Here is an 18,711-nt window from a genome sequence, read left to right on the forward strand (position 1 = left end):
TGATGCTTATCGATTGGCTATCGAGGAAGAACTTGAAGTTTACTTTGTTTGCTTTGCTGGTCTCAAGCACTTTACGCGTTGCACGTGACATGGTGTGAGCACATCGCGTCGTAGGCAGGCAGGAACCGCGACTGCCTATCGTTCATTGCTTCGCTACAATGCACTACAGCCACTTGGCAGCTCAACAACTACGACAAACGGATGACTTGTGAACACTTCTCAAGGAGCAAATATCATGACAGTTTCTGTCGAAACCGTGACTTAGCCAGTTTTCCCATTTCTTCATCCATCATCGACCATCAGCCCCCTCATCCATCACAACCACGCCTGTCAGTCACTGGATCATCAAAGTCCTGCTTTGCAGGCTACAAACAGTCATGTCTTCAATCGAGAAGATGATGATCCTGGGCGTGCGTGCTTTTCCCACTGATCACGGAGAAAGCATAAAGTTCGACAAGCCACTTACACTGGTGGCGGGAATCAACGGCTCTGGTAAGACCACTATCATCGAAGCCCTAAAATTCGTTACAACAGGCGGTCTACCCCCAGGCGCTGCGCTGAAGGGTGCATGGATTCACGATCCTGGCTTGCAGGGCGAGAAAGAGGTGATGGCTCAGGTCAAATTACTGTTCCATGCTGCCAATGGGACTCGGTTAGTTGTCACAAGAAGTATGCAACTTCAGCTCACAAAGACTGCTCGAAAACAAAAGACATCTGAATGCTCGCTGCTGCTTGAAAGACATGGGCAGAAGACTACTCTCTCGACGCGTGTTGCTGAGCTTGACCAACAAGTTCCGCTCTATCTCGGAGTGTCTCAATCTCTAATCGAAAATGTCATCTTTTGTCATCAGGAGGATAGTCAATGGCCACTCGCCGAGTCGTCCACATTGAAGAAAAAGTTCGATGAGATCTTCGAGGCTGGCAAATACACGAAGGCAGTAAAAGAACTGCTCGACATCCGGAAGAAGCATCGGCAAGACCTCGGTCGGCAAGAAGCTTTGGCGGACTCTGCAAAGAAGGACCGGGACCGACAGAGGAAGGTGCAGAAACAAAGCGAAAGAATACATGCCGAGATGGAAGACCTTCGAAAGCAGGCTCACGACCTAAACGAGAAGATGGACACCGCTCAACAACAGGCGAACGAATGTTGGAAGGCGGCTGAAGAATTCTCGGATATCTTGGGCAAACTTGAAGGATACCGAATCGAGGCAAACAGCAAAGAGAACACACTGAACGACCTGAAAACTCATCTCAAGGAAGTCGCCGAAAGCGATGAATGGCTAGAAAATACGCTAGCAGAGTTCGACAGCACGCTTGCACGTTATGAAGAGGACAAACGCAACAAGCAAGAGCAGTGGGTTGAGTATGAAGAAGAGCTCAGCGACCTCAAATCAAGACTGGATGCAAAATTGACAGAACGAGGTCAATTCGAGCAGGAGAAGCGTGCACACGAACAGCATCTCGAAACAAGAAGAAGACGTGTCAAGGAGAGCGCGTCTAAACATCGAGTGCGAGGCTTCGACGACCTTAGCGATGCCACTAAAGTGGAAGAGTTTCTGTTCAAGATCAAGAAGATGTCCAAAGAACGCACAGGAAAATTAGACCAAGCCAACAGAGAGGTCGACGTTCAGAAGCGAGAAGGCCAAACTCAAATCAACAAGCTGACCGAACGTCAGACGGCTCTCAAAGACAACAGAAGCAACACGAATAAGCAGATCGCTCTGAACAATCGAGAGGCCGGTCAAAAGCAGTCAGAGGCCAATACGATCTCCGCCGATGAAGGTAGCGTAGCAGTTATCGAATCACGTATCGAAGAGCTGAACGGTCGCCTTAGTGCCGCCAGGTCAGCCTCGAGTACAGCCGACTACGCTTCGAAGATTAAGCAGGCAAACGTCGAGCTGGCCTCGCTCGAAGGCGAGATGAGCCGCTTGAACAATGAGCTGGTGCAAGGCACAAAGCGTGCTGGAGAAGTTGCGCAGCTCTCTCATGTCAAGTCAGAGTTGAAAGAAAAGGAGCGTGGTTTGCAAACGCTTTCACAGGCACATGGCAGCAGAATCAGTCGCCTGATCAGTGACGACTGGGATGCAGGCACTCTCGAGACCCAATACAAGAGAGTCTCTGGGGATGCTGCCAAAGATGTTGCTTCTGCCGAGCGAGAACGAGATGGAGTAGTTCGCGAGTCAGAACAAATTCAATTCAAGCAGAAATCGTTACGTGGGGATTTGAGCAGCCACAAGAAGCAGGCTCAACACCATGAAGATGTTGTCAAAAAGGCAATAGACGATGAAGCCTCGGAGTTCGAAGAGGTTCTGAAGTCAGCAGAATACCGGCTCGAAACGGCTCGGGAGCAAGCCATGGCTCGAGGAGGACTCGAGGAATGGTTCAAGAACGTCTTGGAGGTGGCTGAAACAAAGCATGCGTGCCGGTTATGCGAGCGAGCCTACAAGTCGGCAACAGACCCTGCCTTGGCAAAGTTCAAGCTGAAAGTTGAAAGGCTGATAAAGAAGACAGACTCAGAAGAAGTGGAGACAGAGTTAAAGGAGGCTACTGAAGACCACAAGCGTATTGTGGATGCAAGCGTTAGCCACGAGAATTGGAAGCGCTTGACAAGCGAGGAGATGCCCTCTCTTGAGCAAGAGATCACAAAACTGGGCAAGGACCATGAGAAGCTGCTCGACCAGATTGAGAAACATGACCAGCAAGTGCAAGATCGGCAATCCGCCCAGAAAGAGATCGAGAGCATTTCAAACATCGTTGCATCGATTGTGAAGACTGAGCAAGATATCAGAGCCCTAAGTGCGAAAGCAGAAGACCTCAGTGCTAAGCAGTCACAGCATGGAAGCGTGAAGACCCTCGAAGACATTCAAGAAGAGATCACAACAATGAGTGGCCGGATTCAAGAGGCCAAAAAGACACTATCCCGCTTGACGAATGAGCAAGACACTTCCAGATCAGAGATGTACGCTATGGAACTCGAGCTTCGAGAGACGAAGAACGAGCTCGGTACACTCTCCAGGCAGCTAGATCAGAAGACTTCTTTGTTGAATCGGGTGGAAGAGTACAAGGCTCAGAATCAGAAACACAGAGAAGCTATTGCCAAAATTGACAAGGAGCTTGAGGAGATTATACCAAAAATTGATACCGCCAATGCCAAGTATGAAGACCTTGTCCAGCGCTCTGAAACACAGATTCGGGAGTTGACACAAGAGTCTGCCAGCCTGGCGGAGGACGTCAATGCCCTTGACTTGATCAACGAGTCCATACACCCCTACATCGACGAAGGAGGCGAGCAGAGATTGACCACTGCTATCCGAGAAATTGAACGTATCCGACAAGACAACGCACAGGTCGAGACGGCCAAGACACAGTTGACGAAGGAGATCAAGAAAGTAGACGATCACTTGCGAGACAGTGAGAATACACGACGACATTACTCTGACAATCTGCGCTATAGGCAGGAGTCACGGTCGCTCAAGTGGTTCCGGGCCGAAATTGAGGAGCTCGAGTCGAAGAATGCAGAGCATGACCGGGACCGACTGATGGCAGAATCACAACGCAAGACCAAGGAACACCACAATGCCGCTGCACAAAGACAAGGAGTGGTCGGCGAACTGAAATCGAAAGATGTGCAGCTTCAAGAGATGCTCTCTGAATACAATACTGACTTGAAAGATGCCGCCAAGCGATACAAAGAGGCTCATATCAAGGTTGAATCGACAAAGGCAGCTATTGAAGACATTGGCAAGTACAGCACTGCACTCGACCAAGCCGTGACGAAGTACCACACCCTGAAGATGCAGCAGGTCAACGGCATCATCGACGAGCTCTGGCGAGCAACATACCAAGGTTCCGATGTTGATGCAATCTACATCAAGTCCGATCTCGAGGTCAAAGCAAACACCCGCAGTCACAACTACAGAGTCGTGATGCTCAAGCGCGACGTCGAGCTCGATATGCGAGGCAGATGCAGCGCCGGACAGAAGGTTCTAGCCAGCATTGTCATCCGTCTTGCACTCGCCGAATGCTTCTCGAAGGACTGTGGTGTCATCGCTCTGGATGAACCTACGACAAATCTAGACGAGAAGAACATCGAAGCATTGGCGGGCTCTCTGCACGCGATTATCGATTCGCGCAGAAAACAGAAGAACTTCCAGCTCATTGTCATTACGCACGATGAGAACTTCCTGAGATTGATGAGGTGCGAGGAGTTCGTCGACCACTATTGGGTTGTTTCACGGAACAACAACGACGACTCTGTTATCGTGAAGAACAATATCGGGGAGATTTTCCATCATTAGAGTGCGGCGTTTGACTGAACGGCCCGGGAGGGAACGGTACGATGACATGGATGTATGTATGCTTCGGGGCAGGAATTGATTTCTTCAGACAGTGGTCAGCGTCGAAGCGAGTACATTGTGACATATGGCTGGGCTTGTAACAACATGAGATATGGTACTAGGTAGTGGAGGTATGAAAGCAAGCTACTACCGTGTCATGTATGACTAGATCAGTAGTAGGTTATGACAAACAACGCATATACATAGAAGAGCTGTAGTATCGAAGAAAGGAAGACGAGTGCCCTAGCTGCAATTGCAGCTCGCTGCCAGCCAGAATATCAAAGTTGATTCATTGTCAATCACCTCGTCCTCGCTAAGTAGCTGCACAAGAAGAATTTCGTGTGCGAGATGATTACGAAACATTACATCGTAGCAACACCATCCCATCGAACTTCCTTTCTGTGCCGTCCATGCTGGGAAACGTGCATACCGCTGTCTGAACGGTGATACTCCCGTCGTGCGCAATTTGTTCCCTCCTCGCGACCATGAACGATGTGTTACCTGGCTGCACAAGCGTAGAACAGCATAGTAACAGCACAGGAACAGAACAGAACAGCATCTGGATTAACAAGCTCGCAGGCCTTCTTTCTGTACTACAACGTTTAATGTGAGATTGTCGAGCCAGCCAATCAGTCAGTAGTCTTCACAGTACGAGGTTTACAAAGTAGTAGCAGTCGCCGACATTGATCGTCCTTCGATCTTGATCTTGATCTTGATTTTGATCGACTGGTGAAATAGCTTGAGGTCTTTAACGTGTGCATAGAACGCGAGTACTTCATAGGACTTCCCTAGCGTACTGGTGCCCTCCCCAATACTAGAATTAGATACACCGTGACGCGGTTTCGGTCGTGGCAGAGTGCTTGCCCTCCCCAATATTGAAGTTGAGACATGTTCACACGACTTTCGATCGTGGTAGCGTGCTTGAAGTACTTATCACTGGGTGTACGGCGAGGGCGATGAACAAACACGTGAGTAGTACAGTATGCCGCCTGCGGAATGAAGAAAGAGGAATCATCTTTAATGGCTTTTCATTGAGTGCAAAGAGCTTGGAAGAAGACTAGGAGCTAGGAGCACATTGTTCGCATCTCATCCTTATCGACAGGGGGCGATAATGCTACCGGCACTTTTGAAACGCCCATGTCCTAGGCCATGGCTTCTTCTGCCTCAGACGTGATGTTTATCTTGACTCACGGTTGACTGCCCCTCCCACCCTGCCTGGCAGTCAAGCCAATAGTACTTGCGTTTCCCATGAGCCCAATAAACTCGCTGCGATAGGTATATGCTTCAAGCGCGGCTTTTGGTGGCGAACATCCATCCTCCTTTTGTTACATGGTATGAATTGAAAGTAGAAGTTTAGACTGGTACAAGGGTATCGTGCGAAATAGAATAATGCTAGATTAGTATCGTGGAAGTGAAGATCGAATATGGGCGACGACTGCGGGAAAGGGATCAAACCTAAGCGTTAGTCGGGTATCAAGCGAGCCGGTCCTGAATTGTTAGTATAAGCCCCAGGTCGGTGTCGGCGTGTCGGGATCTATATGGAAGTCGCCGGGTGTGGTACGTCGGACATGGGTTGGCGTTGATCGGTGCTTTTGGCCCGACGAGTTGTCGTAAGGATATAGCAGTAGCATGAAACCGGCAGCTCAAGACGAACGAGTTCTTTTGGCGTTTGGTGTATCATCATCCTCAATGTCAATGAGATCATCGTCGTCTGGTTCGAGCTTGCGCTTGCCGTTGACAGTCTTGGAAGGTGTAGCAGGTGGAGCAGTTTCAGTGTGTACTTCTGGCTGCTCCTCCTCATCCCACTCGATGAGCTCATCTGCGGCGGCCGCGGCAGCATCACCGTTTTGGTAGTTGACCTCGTCTACATCATGATTGCCGTTGGTAATATTGGCAGGTAGTGCGGCTTCATCATCTGCCTGGTCGTCCGCAAACAGATCTTCTTCCTCTTCCAAGTCAGATTGCGGCTCGGTAGTTGTAGCTTGATGGTCCTGGGTCTCAGTTGACGTATTGTGCGCTGTGGCTTTATCTTGCAGGGCCGCTGTACTATTATCCTCTTGAAAGGTGTGGGATGGGCTACTAGCGATGGCTTTCTGCTCGGCGAGGTCGATGGCTTGTGCCGGCATCTCCTCGGGCACTACCACTTCTGCGTCTCCTACGGCAGCCACGCTGAGTTCTGCACTCGCCTGGTCACCGTCTGCAAATTCAGAACCATCAGGGTTAGTGACTTCAACACGTTGCTCTTCTGGCTCATCGTCTTTGTGGTCATATGTTACATCCTGCTCAGACTCCTCGATCTCGACAGAATCATTAAGTGCTTCGTGATCATCGAAAGCATCGGCGGCTTCAAAGTACGTCGTGGCATCGCCGTTGTCTTCTACTGTTTGCTCTTCGTCAGGCGAATCAGCGTGTTCTTCAGCAATTGCAGTATAAGACTTGCCTTCGCGAGCCGAATTGATCAGATAAGCCATCTGAGACTCCAGGCAGACACGGTGGCTCAGACGACAGTACAAGGGCTCGATAGTGCTGAGCTGCTCGTTTTGCGATAGTAACATGTAGGTGTCGATGACTTGGGCCAGGGTGATCTGAGCAGCATATTTGGAATCCTGGCAGATATGAAGGCCCAAGGTGGGGATATCAATAACTATTTCATCATCGTGACCCATACCTTCTCCGATGAGGTCTCGGCAAGCGGCAAGCAACTTCTCGAAAGGCTGGGTAGCAAGTGCAGAGTCTTGAAGGAGGTAAGTTGTGTCGTCATCATGGTCTTCTGGTGGGAAAAGCGCATATTCCTGATCGAGATAATTGACAGTGACAGGATGTAGATGTGTAGGTTCCCGATCCCGCTGTGCCGATGGACTGCGTTGGCCGCCATTGACATGTTCAGCAACCGTGGCGGTCTCTTGAGTCGCGTCGTGGGGTGCTTCAGCAGACTGTTCGGCTTCTTCGTCTGCCTGCAATTGATCTATCAATGCTGGGTCTTCCTCAAATTCATTCTCGGGCTCTTGTACGGTGTCTGGATCTGGAGCTGCGTCTTGCTCTGCGCCCTGGGTAAAACGGATCGTGTCTGTGGAGTTTTCGTGATTTGTGCTGGCTGGGTCTGCAGCAGTTGGTTTCGACTGTGTGGGTTCGTCTGGTAGACGGTCTGTCAATGAATCAGGATCGATGTATACTGTGTTAGTGTCCTCCTCTTCCTCGTTCATCTCTGCTTCCACACCACGCTTTTCCCCCGCTTCTTCGTCGTTTGATTCTCCTTCTGGTTCGTGATGGTCGCCTCCTACAGGTGTTGTGGTTTCTTCAGGGACAAGTGTTACGACTGGCTCCTGCGTTGTTGGATTTTCGGAGGTCGAGGTAACCTCAATCGCAAAAGTTTTGCCGTCCTCGAGGCCTTGATCATATGGGTTCATGTCATAGTCGTCCTCAAAGTCCAGCAGATCTTCATCAGCCGCACCGTCGCCCATAGGATCGTCCTGATTGGCTGTAGAGTTATCTTGTTGCATGAAATCCAGATTTTCTGTGGCATCATCAATCATGTTATTGTCTTCTATGAAATGCTCACGATCATCATCATCATCTAAATCGATGTCGATATCGTCAAGCTGGATATAGGGCGAAGTAGCCATTTGCATTGAATCTTCCTCGACGTCGGCTGTTAAGCCTTGGCTTGGTAGAGATTGTGTTGTGGTCATTGAGAGAAAAGTGGACGCGTCAGTCCTGGTAAGGGAGGTGCGCGTCGATTAGATCGTGCCTGTCAAAACACGAACAACTCTCGTATGGAAATGTTGGTCTAGTCCGAATGAAGGTCGATGTTGAAGGTTCAAGATTGTTAGAATTGATTGACGGGGCAGGTGTCGGTTCCTGTGTAGGCAGCCGTCGACGTAGCCACCCACTAAACGCGCAAGTGCCTCAACTGCGTAGAGGATATTACGTCGCAGTGATATTGAGCCTTATGACAAGCAGTCGCGGCAAGTCCTCAGTTCGTGTGACTGAGCATTAATGATAGCGACGGGTAAGTGCGCAAACTTGAAAGATGACTGGCATAGAGTAAAGGAAATGGTGCAGTCGCTCTTTGTCTGGAAGCGGCTGCCAAGGCCATCCCTTCCCTGTCCCGTAGTGGAAGGTTTGGCGAAGGAATTTGTGGAGGGCACCCGCGATGCACTGGCTTGACTGGCATGTGCGAGTAGAGGCCACCTCGCTGCCAACGGACCACTCGATTCACTGCAAGCGTCTACGCAGTTATTGCCGCTTGGGTCGATACTTCGACAACACACAGCAATAATGGTAAGTCTATTCAGCCCACTATTATGTCTCTTGCTCACGAATCAGGTCGTCCTCGCAGCGTCGATAATCACCCGGGGAGGGAAGACTGTCTTATCCAGACAGTTCAGAGAGATCAATAGGTCGCGAGTCGAGGCTCTGTTAGCATCTTTTCCTAAACTCGCAGACTCAGGTCAACAGCACACCACAGTCGAGCAGGACAATGTGCGATTCGTGTACCAACCACTCGACGAACTGTACATGGTCCTCATCACAAACAGGCAGTCCAACATCCTGCAGGATATAGACAGTCTGCACCTCTTCGCACAAGTCGTCAGCAGCATATGCAAGAAGCTAGACGAGCGGGAAATCCTCCGAAATGCCTTCGAACTACTCAGCGCCTTTGACGAACTGGTTACTATGGGCTACAGGGAGAACCTGACAATGGCCCAAATCAAGACTTTCTTGGAGATGGAGTCGCACGAAGAGAGAATACAAGAGATCATAGCCCGCAACAAGGAATTAGAAGCCTCAGAAGAGCGGAAGAGGAAGGCCAAACAGCTGGAAATGCAACGGAAGGAGGCCCAAAGATCAGCTGCCTATGGCAGGGGTGTTGCTCCCAAGATGCCACAGTATCCTACCTATACCCCGCCTGCTCAGCCGACAACGACAGACACATACGACACTTATCAGGCAGAAAAGAACAAGACCTTCAGCAAGCCGCTCGCGGCACGGGGCAAGGGCATGCAGCTGGGCAAGAAATCAAAGAACACAGGTATTTACGATCAAGTTAAGGCAGATCTTCCAGACGAGCCAGAGCCAGCTCCTGCTCCAGTTGCCGCACCGGCTGCCGTTCCCTCGGCTCGAGCCTCCTTAGAAACATCCTCCACTCCTATTCACGTCACGATCCAAGAGTCCATTGCTGCCAAACTGGGTCGTGAAGGCAATCTGACCTCCTTCGAGGTAAAAGGCGATCTTCAGCTCAGAATTACCGATCCGGCCCTCACAAAACTCAATTTGTCTCTCCAGGCCAATGAGGGCCCCCTAAAAGCACAGTTCAAGACACATCCCAACCTCGACCGCAACCTCTTCACATCCCAGAAGCTGATTCAGCTAAAAGATACATCCAAGAAATTCCCTACAAACGCCTCTACCGCTGTGCTCAGATGGCGTGCCACTGCGCCAGCAGAGACACCAGATGTCCTCCCAATAAATTTCACTGTCTGGACGAATAAGTCTACAGACGACAGCTACACTGTCACTATCGAATATCAGCTCGCAGACGCCTATGCAGACTCGCCAGATATCGTCCTCTCCGACGTCACAGTCACAATGCCTTACCAGACCTCTGAGCCTTCAGTCTCTAGCTTCGACGCCCAGTACAGTGTGACGGGCGATTCGCTAGAGTGGTCAATCGGCGCCGTGGACGCCTCGAACAACTCCGGTAGCTTCGAGTTCGAGGCTCAGGCAGATGATGAAGGAGAGTTTTTCCCCATGCAGATTAGATTTGATATGGCGAAGCCGTACGTGGATGTAGATGTGCTTACTGCAAAACTGTTGGACGAAGATGAAGAGGTGGCATTTGACAAGGTGATCAAGACGAGGTCGGATGGAGTTTTGATAGAATAGGCCGTCTGTGCTGCAGCAATGCAGATTCACAATGCATGATTTTCAAGCACACAGGACCAAATCAATGCTGGCAAATCGTGTTATATGAGGACAAGATTCTCACGAAATGGCTCGATTGTAAGTTCAATCGAGCTTCCAACCTGAGTACTTTGGCACCTTTCCCGGTGATCTGCTCGAGTCATGAATCTGACTACCTATTGCCTGGCAGCAGAGCAGTATCTGTGTCTTTGTCTTGTCAGAATTTTGTAGACACTGGTGCCCGCCCAGGTGAAAAGATAGCAGAGCTTCGATGATAGTAGACACGTTACGCGCCTCTTTCAACCCGAGTCACTGCTCTAGATGGCTGATCGGACATGAGCACCTCGGCACCCAAAGTTCCAATTAGTTGTCATGCAGTGCCTAAGATACGCCCATGCTTCCCATGATACAAGGTAGCCAATGTAGATTCTATAAGAGCATTGACTCACCGAGTGCTAAAAAACCGACGAGGTAACCTAATAAGAAGCTGCAGGCGGTTCTCTAAATAATTGGCCCACTCCTCACCACGAATATAAGTAAGCCTTTTAACGTAGTGTCAACACCAGGAAAACACTTGGATGAGACTAAGATCGGTACAGTGTATAGAGTAGAGGCATCAGATCATTCTACGCTGAGCATTGTCCTAATATTATGCGTTGTGTAGCTGTATAACAGCTCGTAGTTGGAAAGGTACGTTTTAGGTGAAGTTCGGAGTGGGCCAATTATTGGGGGAACTGCCTGGCTGCTGCAGGGCCCTGTGTCTCTACTAGAAGCATAGTTGCGGTCTTCTCCGGGATTCGAGGGATGCCTAGAGTCCCTGAAGCTTCCCGTGCTCGGCTCGCCGGCGGCCCATTTAGAATAAGCACCAAGCGAATCCACTTACAACAAAAGTTACAATTCGAGTAAATCTACGTGCTCGAGACGTTTGTGACGACTACATCCAGTAGAGTGTAGGCTTGAGCCCTTCACCTTCAGGAAAGCGTTGCAGATATACCTCGAATGTCCCAGGCGGGGCGTTCCTCAAACAAAGGTTGTGGCGAGCTCTCGCATTGCAGGATGACAATACGCCTGAATTAGCATGTCGCTGACGCGTGCCACTCAGGCTCCCAATTTCGGATTCATCGCAAACCAGGCGACATAATTCAATAACATATATTGATATCAGTGGTCAATCTGCTTATTCAGTCCAGATAACTTTGCTATTGCACTCTTGTCTGGTCACTGACTCTCGAAATTGGCAGGTTCTGTCGCTGTTGTATCAGATACTAATTTTTCCGACCGTTCCATGCATAAAAACAGTACCTCACAGTCACGACCGGATATGTCTGCTTCAGACCCCGCCAAGGATCTCACTTCTGTATCGCTGGACCCATCACGGGTCGTGCTCGACACTCTGCCAACCGAAATCCAAGATCTAATCTTCCACCACGTCGTGGCAGATTCGTCTCGAGAAGAACTCAAGCAATTCCGACAGTCCAATCGCTACTTCAGAGACCGTGCTGATATTCATCTCTTCGGCACGCTTCATGTCAGCGCAAGCAACCTCAGCCTTGAGCGTGTCAGACATGTCTCCGAGAACGACCGGCTCAATGTTTATGTCAAGGAGCTCATCTATCACCGTGGGACCTTCTCAGGCCACAAAATGGTCAAGTTCGGTGGCGGAACACATATGCAGCCACGAGACTACGATGACTTCGAAACATATTTGGTACGTAGCCGAGACTCGAAGGCGTATATCCCACAAGCCAGCAAATGCTACGATGCCTTCCTCGAAGAAGTCGAGGCAGAAGCTTTATTCAACCGCGAAATATCATGGCGAGCCACGATGAAGAAGTACTGCTCTCGCTTCCCAAAACTTGAGAAGTTGACCACACTGCCGGACGCACAGGACCGCGAATCGACGTATTTGAGGAGGAGATGTGCTATGATCCATCAAAGCTCGACTCCGAACTATTTTGCTCCCTACGAAATCTTTGAGCCGTGCGGACCAAACTTTCGACCGGTCTCTCTGAGCTTGGATGGTGTCAATGGCGAGGACTTCGCATCTATCATGACCAATATTCGAGGAGGGCTTCAAGCGGTGAGGGAGCGATTCTCTAAACTCCAAAGTTTCAGGTTGAGCTTCAGCGAGACAGTCAGCTCACTAGAGATCGAGGGTACTTACGACTTGTTCATCCCGGCCTGCGTCAACTTACGTGATCTATCACTGGGCTTCACTTCCTTCTACTCCTCTAAAATGCTCAAGGACTCAGAGTCGTTTCCGCGGAAGCTTATCAGACTCGTGCTTCAGCAGCATTTTTCAAAACTTGCGAATCTGAATCTGGTATATGCTCTCATGACCGAGCATGATTTTGTCTCCTTCCTCGATCGGCACCAAAGCACGTTGAAGACGTTATATCTGCATCGCTGGCCAATGCCAGTGACGACAGACCTTAAACCCACAGGCTCGGTGATCAGAACATTTTGGAAGATGGGCCAGCTGCCAATGCAGTGTCTCTGCTCTGTCAGATTAACTGGCGAATTCTCGAATAGTAAATACGGCGAGGGATGGGAAATGAACGAAAACACCGCCTATGACCGAAACACTCATCCGTTTCCGACCCTCCCGAGGCTCATTCGCTACCTTGAAGACAGCAACGAGCACGAGTTTCCAATACCCATATCCCGAGAAGTGATGGAGGCAGCGAAAACTGGTGAAGCACTAGACGCGCTCGATGCATTACCGGATGTGTTAGGATACTCGGACTCTACTTTTACGTGGTGGGAGAACCAGGACGAGGCTTTCTGTACCAAGTTTGATTGACGCTGATGACAAGAAAGGCGATACTGCTGAGACGATATGGCTTGATGGCGGCACCAGTACGATCCGCACCAGCATTTGGCTGCGGAAATGGGTCCTTCACTGCCTGACGACATGGAGTAGTCACATCGCTGGCGGAACATATCATTATACGGACACGATCCTAGAAATACGAAATACTTATGCAGGTAGAGAGATGAGTGAGGTAGGGGACGTCTGGTACGCTTTCGGCGGTTTTTCTAGATCTGCTTCACTTGATTTCTTGGCACGGAGAACCCCGAAGCAGGCTTATCAGATACCAGACACGGACTGCCTTGTCGTTCCCGAAAGCATCCTGAATGTTCGCAAAGACACTACGAATTGGAAGACCGTGACAATGCCTCACTCTACAGTAGATACGCTCAGTATCCTCGACGAAGTCAAAGCGAACCAAGAAACTCTTCGCTCGCGCCTAGCCGGTGCTATCTCTGAACCACCGCCAGGCGTCGCCGAGAGTGCTCTCCCCTCCGTGCCACTCATCGACCTAAGTAAATCCTTCTCCAACGATCTTCCAGCTCGTCAAGAGATCGCCTCACAGATTCGTGAAGCATGCACAACATCCGGTTTCTTCCAAATCTCAAACCACCAAATCACCGAAACAGCCATCAATGATATCCTAAAACAAGCAGAACACTTCTTCCACGATCTCACCCCCACCCAAAAAGACGCCCTCCACATCCGCCACAACAAGCTCTTCCGCGGCTACGAAGCCGGCGCCGACACCTACGTCAACCCCGACGACAACAATCCCACCGAAACCGAAATCGAAACCAAAGAAGGCTACAACTTCGGCTACGAGCCCTCCCTCGACCCAACATCCCCAACAGCAACCTCCTACGTCGAACTCGACGGCCAGCCGCCCTCCCCACCCTCCCGCTGCAACGTCTGGCCTGACCCCTCCCTCCTCCCCGCCTTCAAACCCGCAATAGCAACCTACTACGCCCAAATCCTCTCCCTAGCCCGCCACCTCTTCCGCCTCTTCGCATTAAGTCTCAACCTCGAAGAATCCTACTTCGACGCCCTAACAACCCACCCCGGCGGGATCGGCCGGCTGTTATACTACCCACCGCAATCCCCCACCCAACTCGCACACAAAACCCACAAACTCGGTCTCGGCGCCCACACAGACTACGAGTGCTTCACGCTCCTCCTCTCCACATCGCACCCCGGCCTTGAAATCCTCTTCCCACCATCCGAGCTAACAAACAACAAACCCATCTGGCGGCCCTGTCCGATTCGCCCAGGGACACTAACCGTTAACGTCGCGGATTTCCTAATGAGATGGACGAACGGACTGTATAAATCGACGATTCACCGTGTTGTGTCTAGACCGTGCAGGAATGAGAGGGGGGAGATGGTGGGGAGTGAGGCGAGGTATAGCGTGCCGTTCTTCTTTAGTATTAATTATGATGCGGATGTTGAGCCGTTGCCGGAGGGGGCGGTGGGGGTTAGTCGGGTGAAGAATTTGAGGGCGGGGGAGTATGTGTTGGAGAGGTTGAGGGCTACGGTTTGATGGTGTGGGGGTTTGTCAAGGAGTATCGCGACGGACGTTGAGCTGTATGGTTGGTTTGGTCAGGTGATTGGCAAACGGTAGTCTGGGCAGAAACGAATAGACCTAGCCTTCGCCATGGGGAAAGAATGAATCTAATATGTGTATGGATACTTAGTATTTTGGTCTACCTTGGGAGGTCGGGCCCCAGTCGGTCGTCCCACCGTACTCACGAGTGCTTACTGGACACCAAGACACTTGTTACAAAGGACTACTTCCTGTAAGGCGTGTCAGCTGTACGAGCCTTGAAGCGTCTAACTGCCATGCCTGTGCTGGTGCCTTAGTTGTACCTAGCTTTTTATTGCTCGCTGGTGGTACTTCCCTCCGGACGGGGAACGCCAGTCTATTGTCCAATCGTACCTGCCTCTGCGTGGCTCGTACTGCCAGTTATTGGATCGGACTTACTGTATCATGGATGTAACTCCATGAATTTTGTCCGCCCGGTCTTGATCGTACCTGCCTCTTCGTATCAAGACCGGCGCCTCGATATGTCTAATCACTACTGCTGCATCGCACCCTCCAGCCCAGAGCCGTACTCTTTCGACCAGGAACAGGCCGTATCAGCTTAGTACTCGCCTGGCCATCGCATGATCCGTTATGGCTTGATCTCGTATCTGTGACTGCAAGCTGCACGTCGGCGACGCAGGCGCAGCGAGAACACTGTTACAACCCAAAATGAGGAAGGTACGAACCTAACCACAAGGAAGGAGCTACTCACGGTCAAAGGAAGGAGCTACCGCACCACACTGCAGCTTAGACTTGGAAGGCGCCATGCAAGCTCTGAGGAAGGAATGACTCAATGAGAAGGAAGCAGCGACCCATCAAGGCGGAGAGGAAAGCACGCACTCAGAACGGACGGAAGGAGTGACCCTTACGCGTAGTTGAGGAGAAGGAGCGACGTACGGTAAGAGGAAGGAACGACCCATGGTGGGAGGAAGGAGCTACTTACGGTGAGAGGAAGGAGGAAGGTACTAAGGACAAGAGGCAGGAGCTATCGGCGGAACGAGGAAAGAGGTACTCCTGTGAGAAGGAAGGACCGAGCCACCAAAGGTGAAGGGGAAGGCACGTACGTTCTTAGGACGGGAGGAAGGAGCGACTCTTTACGTGCCATCGAGGAAGGAGCTACCTACTGTGATAGGAAGGAGCTGCTCACGTGCAGAAGGAGGAAGGCACCACGGGAGGGTAGTTTGATGGAAATAGTCTAGGGTCCTGGGGCAGCGACGAGTCCGCATCTAGAACTGGATCCGTGTTTGGTGCCACCAAGGGCGTACTCGGTCATATATGATATTGAACACGGTAGGGAAAGCACGACTTTGTCGTGGGTGTTCTGCAGGTCTCGAATTTCAGTTGCTCTTGCGAGCGGCATGCCGCGCAGGGTCTGGAGCACGAGCGATCAAGCCTGGACTTGGTAGAAGCATAGGCGTGCATTTTTCACAAGAATTGCTCCGCCTCAGCTTTTGTTTGATGCAACGCATCATTGCAGCATTACTCTACACTCAAGCAAGCTGCTGTTGCGACAAGAATGTTCGTCTTTTGGGGTTCTTGCGGGATGGTGGATGCGATCGACTTTTGGGGAACGGACGCTGTGCCTTGTAGGTTATCGTGACTCGTGAGTGGATGTCGATGGCTGAGCTAGGAGATACCTTTGCTACCAGAAGACATGTGACCCCAGGTACTGTGGAGACAAAGACCCTGTTGCTTGAGGCTTCCAGACCGGCCATGCTGACTCGGAAAACAAAGTGCGTCTCTGAATGTGCAGTAGGTTGGAACGCAAGAGTGGCGCCTGCGTGGTCCATGCGAAGCTGTCCAGCATCAGCCCATGCCCATAACCTAGACCTGCTGTGGAGATATTAGTCCGGACTGAAGTCCGAACCAATGTGCTGAACGACGAATGAATGATTGAGCAGCAAGTAGGCAACACGAGGATGGTACTCGTAGCACATGCCCACAGGCATTCATCGGACTGATGACCGGTCTCAAGCCGAGCAATGCCAAGAAACCGGCATGAATGAAGCTCGAATGTGGTAAAGCTCAACCTTGGCGCGTGGCTGGCTAATTCGAGAGCGGAAGCCTTCCTTGATCTGCGTCCAATCATAATCCATGCGTGCTTTCGAGAGAAAGGTTGTTCTTGCAGAAGTTTAACCGACCTGCTCCGAGCCAATCGAAATGGAAAATGTCAAGACTGGTGAACAAGCGGTCGCGCGCTCCAGACTTGCCCTCCACAACTCCATGCACTGGGTATCTCGTGGGGACTCCATGTGGTTGGGAGGAAGAGCAGCGATAGTAGCATATAAAGGCATGTGTCTGCTCCTGAGGTAAACAACCCTCTTGAGCTCGTACCTTGCAGCATTTTCTTTCGACCAACCGCCAAGATGCACAGGCCTTCATTGGAGAAGGTGGACGACACCGTCATGGTCGAACTGGCCGACGATCTCAAGCATGGTGAACAGCTCGTTGATAGCCGTCCCGACATCCTCCAGAGCCTGTCACAGGATGACATGGCCCGGCTGGAGAAGAAGCTCGTCAGGAAGCTCGACATCCGCCTACTGCCTATCCTAATTCTGCTCTTCATCCTCAACATCCTCGATCGAAACGCTATAGCCAATGCTAGATTGGGTGGGCTCGAAGAGGACCTCGGCTTGACACAGAAACAATACCAGACTGCAGTGATGGCTGTCTGGGCCGGTTACATCTCGATGATGATACCGTCCAACATGTTGCTGTCGGTCATCAAGCCAAGAATATACCTCCCAGTCTGTGTTGCTGTGTGGGGCTTGGTCGCTGGCGCCAGTGGCTTCACGCAGAATTTTGCTGGAATTGTCGTCGTGCGCTTCCTCACCGGTGTGACCGAGGCGCCATATTTCGTTGGTAAGCTTCAGACGAGGACATCTGATGACAGGTGTATGATGAAGGCCATCGCTAATGCAGAGCAGGCTGTATCTTCCTCTTATCTTGTTGGTACAAGCGCAACGAGCTTCCCGTCCGAATCTCGATCTTCTATTCCGGATACACCCTGTCGTCGGCCTTTGGCGGATTGATTGCTGCTGGTATTATTGGAAACATGGATGGCGTAGGAGGATACGCATCGTGGCGGGTAAGTGGCCAATTTTCATTGTTTTGCTTCGACTAGTCGGAGCCCTGTACTAACGTTTGCTCAGTGGCTTTTCTTGATTGAAGGCGCTGTAACAGTCATCTGTGCGGTCCCTGCATACTGGATCCTGCCGAATTATCCAGCGACCACCAAGTGGCTGAGCGAGCAAGAGCGAGCCCTCGCAGTATGGCGTCTCTCGATTGAAGCAGATGGCGAGGAGGACACTGTTCAAGGCTCTGTCTGGAAAGGTCTCAAGGAAGCTTGCAGTGACCTCAAGGTATGGCTGCTGGTCATCATTCAGACAGGTGCCGTCATGGGCATGAGCTTCGTAAGGCCACCTCCTCAGTACCGTTTGTGGAAACTTCTAACTTTAATAGACGTATTTCTTCCCGAGCATCGTCGCGACACTGGGTTATCCTCGAGTGGAGACGCTGTTGCTGACCGCACCTCCGTATTTTGCCGCCTTCATCTTTGCCATCGCAAACAGTTGGCACTCTGGTAAGACGCTCGAAAGAGGCTGGCACATCACAATCGCTTGCTGCATTGGAATTGTTGGGCAGATCACCGCGATGTCCACCACAGTCATTGGCGCAAGATATTTCGCGTTCTTCCTGTGTGCTATGGGAGCCTTCTCAGCATTCCAGGTGATTCTCAGTTGGGTCTCGAGCACAATTCCCAGACCCAAGGCGAAGCGAGCGGTCGCGATTGCAATGGCCACAGCAATCAGTAATGGTGTTGGCAACATTCCGACCGCATATTTGTACCCGACCGAGAACGCTCCGTAAGCATTTCTCGCAAGAATCGAAGGTTTCTGCTAACAGTGTTTCTCAGGTTGTACCGAATGGGTAGCATCGTGCTCACATGCGCTCTGGCCGTATGCGCAACTGCGTCAGTCACGTTGAAGTTCTGGTTGAAGCGACTCAACAGGCAGGCGTCCGCGAGAGACGCCGAGTCAAATGCGCCTCTGACGACTTTTAGATACATAACGTAG

The 18,711-nt window shown here is 51.0% G+C and overlaps 6 protein-coding genes across 6 annotated transcripts; 5 read left to right on the forward strand and 1 right to left on the reverse strand.

Annotated features, from left to right (window-relative positions):
- Window positions 1–377: 377 nt before the first annotated feature.
- Window positions 378–4,298, forward strand: RAD50 (DNA repair protein rad50; the record flags this gene model as incomplete). Its single annotated transcript, XM_064870838.1, has 1 exon — window positions 378–4,298. The coding sequence occupies one exon, from the start codon at window positions 378–380 to the stop codon at window positions 4,296–4,298; it is 3,921 nt and encodes a 1,306-aa protein (XP_064733291.1).
- Window positions 4,299–5,980: 1,682 nt separating this feature from the next.
- On the reverse strand, window positions 5,981–8,026 carry PMZ80_002406 (uncharacterized protein; the record flags this gene model as incomplete). Its single annotated transcript, XM_064870839.1, has 1 exon — window positions 5,981–8,026. The coding sequence occupies one exon, from the start codon at window positions 8,024–8,026 to the stop codon at window positions 5,981–5,983; it is 2,046 nt and encodes a 681-aa protein (XP_064733292.1).
- Window positions 8,027–8,615: 589 nt separating this feature from the next.
- Window positions 8,616–10,223, forward strand: RET2 (coatomer subunit delta; the record flags this gene model as incomplete). Its single annotated transcript, XM_064870840.1, has 1 exon — window positions 8,616–10,223. The coding sequence occupies one exon, from the start codon at window positions 8,616–8,618 to the stop codon at window positions 10,221–10,223; it is 1,608 nt and encodes a 535-aa protein (XP_064733293.1).
- Window positions 10,224–11,562: 1,339 nt separating this feature from the next.
- PMZ80_002408 (uncharacterized protein) lies at window positions 11,563–13,044 on the forward strand (the record flags this gene model as incomplete). The annotated part of the gene is made up of 1 exon (XM_064870841.1): window positions 11,563–13,044. The coding sequence occupies one exon, from the start codon at window positions 11,563–11,565 to the stop codon at window positions 13,042–13,044; it is 1,482 nt and encodes a 493-aa protein (XP_064733294.1).
- A 111-nt stretch (window positions 13,045–13,155) lies between these two features.
- On the forward strand, window positions 13,156–14,593 carry PMZ80_002409 (uncharacterized protein; the record flags this gene model as incomplete). The annotated part of the gene is made up of 2 exons (XM_064870842.1): window positions 13,156–13,160; window positions 13,285–14,593. 2 exons carry the CDS (start codon window positions 13,156–13,158, stop codon window positions 14,591–14,593), a joined length of 1,314 nt encoding a protein of 437 aa, XP_064733295.1.
- Window positions 14,594–17,001: 2,408 nt separating this feature from the next.
- PMZ80_002410 (uncharacterized protein) lies at window positions 17,002–18,711 on the forward strand (the record flags this gene model as incomplete). Its single annotated transcript, XM_064870843.1, has 5 exons — window positions 17,002–17,565; window positions 17,595–17,723; window positions 17,788–18,048; window positions 18,098–18,501; window positions 18,552–18,711. The coding sequence occupies 5 exons, from the start codon at window positions 17,002–17,004 to the stop codon at window positions 18,709–18,711; spliced, it is 1,518 nt and encodes a 505-aa protein (XP_064733296.1).

The sequence above is a fragment of the Knufia obscura genome (assembly GCF_036327395.1).
Source record: "Knufia obscura strain CCFEE 5817 isolate CBS 148926 chromosome Unknown scaffold_2, whole genome shotgun sequence".
Classification (NCBI taxonomy): domain Eukaryota; kingdom Fungi; phylum Ascomycota; class Eurotiomycetes; order Chaetothyriales; family Trichomeriaceae; genus Knufia; species Knufia obscura.